General features: G+C 36.8%; 1 protein-coding gene across 1 annotated transcript; it reads left to right on the top strand.

The window, feature by feature from the left end:
- Positions 1-2,661: 2,661 nt before the first annotated feature.
- LOC131046450 (UDP-glycosyltransferase 86A1-like) lies at positions 2,662-4,163 on the top strand. Its single transcript, XM_057980200.2, has 2 exons — positions 2,662-2,980; positions 3,076-4,163. Exons 1-2 carry the CDS (start codon positions 2,767-2,769, stop codon positions 3,753-3,755), a joined length of 894 nt encoding a protein of 297 aa, XP_057836183.2. The 5' UTR covers positions 2,662-2,766; the 3' UTR covers positions 3,756-4,163.
- The last annotated feature ends 1,986 nt before the right edge of the window (positions 4,164-6,149 follow it).

Genomic DNA, 6,149 nt, shown 5'->3' with positions numbered 1-6,149 from the left:
TATTTTTTGTGATAACAGCTCAGCAATTGCATTGAATAAAAATCATGTCTTCCACAAGAAAAGAAAGCATATTGACACCCACTTTCACTTCATTTGAGAAATTGTCAATAATGGAGAAATTTCTCTTAACTTTTGTGGTTCAAGAGATCACCTAGCAGACATTTTCATAAAACCATTGGGAAAGAATTATTTTGAATTTCAAAGACAGCGCTTAGGAATTGTTGGTGTTGAAAATGGAATCAAAATTAAGGAGGAGTGTCAGATGTAATTATTGACTCCACTTATATCCGCCATTCTATCTTGGTTTTTTTCTACTTATGCCTGCGTAGTCAGGGAGTTAGTTGTTAGCATTTGTTGAGGACTTTAAAGAGATTGTACACTCCATCTACTTCTATGTATATGTTTCATTTTTCTATGTTTTATGAATGTGTGTTTTGTGTTGTTGCAAAATACTCTGTCTCTGTTAAAATATTGTCAATTTTTTCTTAACTCGTTACTCGCACTATTTGGTTCTTTCAATCACTACCTCTCCATTCACCCTTCCATCTACTACCTTTTTCATTTCATTATTTCAATAGACCAAATGTGTTGTGACTTCAGGCCTTTTGAAATCAAATAGGGATTTTTGTTCATTTTGTAGACAACAAGATACCCAATAAATTGTTAGCTATAGTAGAGATCCCACCAAGGCAAAACGACCTCTAGAGGAATTGGGAAAATGAAAAAGGGTTCCTTGCTTATCATTGTGAGGAAAACGATATATTATTAATTTCTTATCATCCTATCATTTACATTTCTTCCCTCTCATTCTTCTTCTACGACCAATAAGAGAGATAGAGTGAAGTTTCATAGATCATCACTACTTTTAGGAGAGCTCAAGGAGATTGGTGACCCCTAAGGAGATAGAGAGAAGATACAAGAGATTCATTGATGGCTAACTAATTTCCTAGTGTACTATTCCTTTAGCATGTAGGCTTTTTGTTTTGTAATCAATACATATAAGTTATTTTACGAATAGCCCAATTGCTTATTATGAGGAAATCTTCATACATATAACTTATGTTAAATGGATGAGCCTTGATGATGGTTGACAAATTTCTCAACATATTTCGATTTCTTTAGCATGTAGGCTTTTTGTTCAGTGATCAATGAATCCCTGGTATCAATGGAATTTTACCAATGACATAATGAGCTTAAGAATTCAAAAGATCTTAAATGGTTTCTAAGAAGTGGGTATTTTCTATCATAATATCGCTTCTCTCTCAATTAACACTTAACATACTTTCCTTCAATTCTCATAAATCGGTTCTTGGGAGGCTAGGCTTTTAACTTTGAATGAATAGTCCTATTTTTTAGCCTGTTTGCATATATTGACAGCACATGTTTGACATTTTTTATGGGAATATTGACTATGTAATGATTTGGTATGCGGCCTTTGTATTAAAGACATTCAGCGGGATACAGACCATTAGGGAGAACTAAGACAATTGATAAATAAATGAAAAGAATCAACTCTGAATGTTTTTTCTAATTGAATAATACATTAATAAATAAAATAGAAATACATAATCAAGTTGAATGTTACAAAGGTGCTATAACTCTTATATTTCCTTTTGTATGTTCATAAAACATTCCATTGCTATTTAGGTTTTTTATCCAAATCAGTAAGCTTTTTCATCTTCCTTCCACTTGCTTCCCGTAGAGGTGAGAAATAGAACTTAAATTTAAATATACTAGTTTAATATAAATAGAACTCTACAAATTTTATTACAATATAAAATATATTGAAGAGGATCTGCGACTTTCACATACAAGACTGCACCTTAAAAACGACCAGAGTTACTCCACATACACTTTTGTGATACCTTGCCCATGCCTCAGCAAACCAGACGATCTATGGGCACAAATTTTTCATGTCATACATTTCAGCTGGTAGCAGCGAATGTAATGATCAGTATTAATGCACCACCTTGTTATTTCACTTTATGGAGGCAAAATATTTTTTGTCCGCTGTATAGAAATGTCTATCCAGCCTCAAATCTGAATGCCTTGGTCCATCGTAAGAACTGGATAGCCGCACTTATTATCTCCACACTTAGTTTCCTCCACTGCTAAAATCAACGAAAGGCCAGATCTTTCTCGATCATATTGCGTCATTCTAACATGTTCGTTGCATTTTTTAAATCACTTAGCTCCTTCGCGTGGGGAACCTTTCGGCTTTAAAAATACAAAACATCTTGGCACGGCACCGTTCTTATCGAGGTCGTTCCACGTGCTTTCAGCTTTTTGATATACACCACGACTCACATGCTAAGAAAATAAAATAAAAAATACTCTGTTTCGCTGTTTTGACGAAAAAAAAAAAAAAATCAACGCACAGGGAAATTTCAGTAAAAAAGATTTCAGACCTTTATGCTTAACAGATTTCTGCGAATCGCATTTGCACAAACACCTTATGACGCTAGAAACATCATACAGAAGACATTACTTTTGATACTCGGTTTCTTCGTATTGCAAAGAAAAATGGCAGGGCATGCAATATTTGTTCCGTATCCAGGGCGAGGCCACATCAATCCCATGATGCACCTCGCCACAAAGCTCGCCTCTCATGGACTCTCTCTTACATTCGTCCTCACTGAGACGTGGCACAAAATCATCACACAGGCCGAGGACGATTTTTTCTCCCATGCTCGAAAGCTTGGCCTCGACATTCGGGCGGGCCTCATTCCAGACTGCGTGGTGGGGGAGTCACAAAGGTGGGCTAACATGGCGGCCTTTTTTCTCTCCCTCTCAAACATGGAAGCTCATGTCAGCGACCTCATATCAGACCTCAATCGCTCAGGAGTTACACTGTCCTGCATAGTAGCCGACACTGCGCTCAGTTGGGCAGTGCCTCTTGCTAAACGACATGCTCTCCTCTCCGTTTCCCTCTGGCCAAACTCTGTCACAAATCTTTCCATGTTTTATTTTTTTCACTTGGGTAAAGATGAAAACCAAAAACCATTAGCAGTTAAATTGTACTTCACGTCTTTGCATAGGAAAACAAAACTAATTCTTTATAATTTGTCGTTGCAGTTGGGTTGCAAGGCTCCATAGATGATATTCCTGGTGTGTCTTCGTCACTACGGACGGAATTTCTGGACGCGCTTCCCCCTCCATCCCCTGTGAGGGATAGGATTGCAGAGAGTTTTATAAATGTGAGAGAAGCGGACTGGGTTGTTGTAAATTCTTTCCACACCTTGGATTGCAGAGCAGTGGAGGCCCTCCGGCACAAAACCCCTGTGCAGTGTGTGGGCCCCTTGAACATGCCCTTTACCCACTGCGGACATGGGAACAGCGCTTCACAATGCACTCAATGGTTGAATTCGAAACCGGTGAGATCGGTCATCTACGTCTCCTTCGGCAGCTTTATTAATGTGGCGAGAACTCAGGTGGGGGAAATTGCCGCGGGCCTTATGCAGAGTGGATACTGTTTTGTATGGGCGCTTCGTCTGGATGAAGAAGCGTCTCATGTCTGGGAAATGTTGCCGCCTGGATTTTTGGAGGAATGTAAAGATCGGAGATTAGTTGAGCCCTGGTTTAGACAGGAGGAGATTCTTTCACATCCTTCGGTGGGAGGGTTTTTTCAGTCACTGTGGATGGAACGCTGTTATGGAGAGCATTTCTGCAGGTATTCCCATTTTGGGATTTCCTCTTGGGATCAATTGCAAGCTCGCTGTGGAGGAATGGAAGATCGCGGTGAGGGGGAGGAGTAGAGACGATGTAAATAGGGTTATTGCAGCACAGGAAATTGCCGGCAAGGTGAAAATGTTGATGGAAGGCGAGGAGAGCGTGAAATTAAGAGGAGCAGTCGAGAAATTTAGAGAACTTGCCAAAGAGGAAGTTGTCGACGGAATGTCTGCCAGTAATTTGAAACTACTTGCCGATAGGATGAAAGCGGGCAAATACCCATGAAAGAAAGAACAGAACATGAGGCTCTAAGTCGTGAGTAATTGGTTTCCACTTATATGTCCATTATTTGTCGCTGTTATGGCAGCCATTACCGAAATAGTAAACAGACTGACTGTAATGATTCAATGTCAAATAGCCAGGTTTGAATAGAAGAGTACTCGGCCAAAAAGCTAATCATCATTGTTGAAGTTGTTAGTCAAACTTTCTTTACTAATGCACTCCGTGGGCTTGTAACTTCGATCGTTGATGTTAATAACCGACAAAGATTACTTCAATATGTTTTAATGTTTTACTAGTTGTGGTAATATTTGTTGATGTATTGTGTAAATATTTTTTTATTTTAATAATATAATATTAATAGTTGTGATATTCAAGTTGTTAATGTTGATCATGAATTTTATTTTAATGAAATGTATTATTTAGGTCTAAAAATTAACAAATCATGTGATGCCACTTCAATGCACCAATAAAATATGACTTAGTGCACAACTACCAATCTAACTTATATTGGGAAGGCTTTTTGGATGTACCTCAAAAAAATCATGTTGAGGTGACATCAGATTTGATCACGTGGTCTTGAAACCTTAGATATAAGATGTTGCGAAAAAATTGGGAGTGATTTGAAATTGTTACATAAGAATTTTAGAGGCACAAAGTTAGTGTGTTTAACCATCGAGTCCTCTCCCCTACTGGTTAGTACTTATCTTGTGTTTTCAAGTGTTTGTGTATGGTAGTAAGAGTGATAGACCTATTTGAACTAATTATTAGAATGGGCAATTATAGAAGCACCAAAACATATGTGATTTTGTAAAAGGATGATTCCATTTTGAAAGAATGAACAACCTTTTTTCAAAGTGCAAACTATTCTAAAATACCTTCACATATAGTCAATATTAATAAACAAAATCTTTTGTATAGGATAGAAGGCTTCTAGGAAATTTTAACATTTAATATATTCAATGATTTGGATTTTCAAATTAATACTATTAGTAATAGGGGACGTATTGGTGATGTTATAGGTTGTCAAAAAAATTGAACAATACAATTGAAGGAGGGTCGGCAACATGGAAATGAATGTGGAGGGATGATATCAATAGTGGCATTTTGATCATAGAGTTTAGGATTCTGTAATTTAGATGTAGATGAAGAAGTAATCAAATGATTAGGACTAGGACTAGTTTTGCCATATTTCTATCAAGATGCTACAATGGCAATATTGTTCTTAGTAATGATAAGACCCCAAGGAAGAGAAATGAGGTCCTACAAATTGTTGGAACCATCTCCAAGCAAGTGTGATCCTTCTTCATGGTATTTGTTAAAGATTGCTTGGAATTGGTCATGTCCATGTCACCAACGTTGTTGTAGATTTCAACTTCTAACCCAAAATGTTTCATGATTAAATGATAAATCCCTTCATGTATAATCTAAACAAGCATCTTGTAACATCTTCACAAGTTTAGAGTACTCTATGTGTGATTTGGAGCTAGACCCAAAGAAAAGACGGGAACAATAAGTTAATTGTAGAAGAACCCGCATGGATCTAAAATAGTGGAGAAAAAATTTCATTACTTGATGGGGCTCTCATGGAGTTGGTAGCATTTTCATAACCATAAATAGTAAATAGATTCTTTTATTATATTAAGAGTTCTAAGGTGTCAATTTTTCTTCAACTTAGGGTCTTTGATTTCTATAGTGTAATAACCCCATGAGTATTGTCTAACACCTCTATAACTATTAAAAAAAAAAATTCTAAAATGACTTAGGGCCCTTGATTTTTGTAGCGCAATAACCCCATGATTGTTGTCTAGCACCTCTATATCTCCCTACATGGACATATTTAATGTTTGAACCTTATAATACTAAGACTCGAGTCTTGACTTCCTTATTTATTTTCTCCATAGCATTGCCACACTGACTATAAGATCTTCATAGGTTGAGTATAAATTGGGTTTAGTTTGGGGCTAGATAGCAAAGTTGACAAGAGAACAATAGGTTACTTGGAGAAAAAATTGTGTGGTTTTGAACTGATATAGAAAAAATTGTCATTGCATTGATGTCTTTCATGCATTTAGTAGTCATAAACCATAAGCACATACATCATCTTCTATTATATAAAGGTCCCAGGAAATTATTTTTCTTGGACTTGAGGTCCTTGGTTTTCACAACATAACAACCCAACTATACATGTGTTATAGAGA

This window comes from Cryptomeria japonica, chromosome 1, assembly GCF_030272615.1.
Source record: "Cryptomeria japonica chromosome 1, Sugi_1.0, whole genome shotgun sequence".
NCBI lineage: Eukaryota > Viridiplantae > Streptophyta > Pinopsida > Cupressales > Cupressaceae > Cryptomeria > Cryptomeria japonica.
The sequence above is the reverse complement of the archived record's forward strand: the minus strand, read 5'-3'. Positions and strand labels throughout refer to the sequence as shown.

Coding starts and splice junctions, on each gene's coding strand:
- LOC131046450 (XM_057980200.2), top strand. CDS start 2,767: ATGGCGGCCTTTTTTCTCTCCCTCTCAAACATGGAAGCTCATGTCAGC. Junction 2,981..3,075: donor GTTTTATTTTTTTCACTTGG/GTAAAGATGAAA, acceptor TTGTCGTTGCAG/TTGGGTTGCAAGGCTCCATA.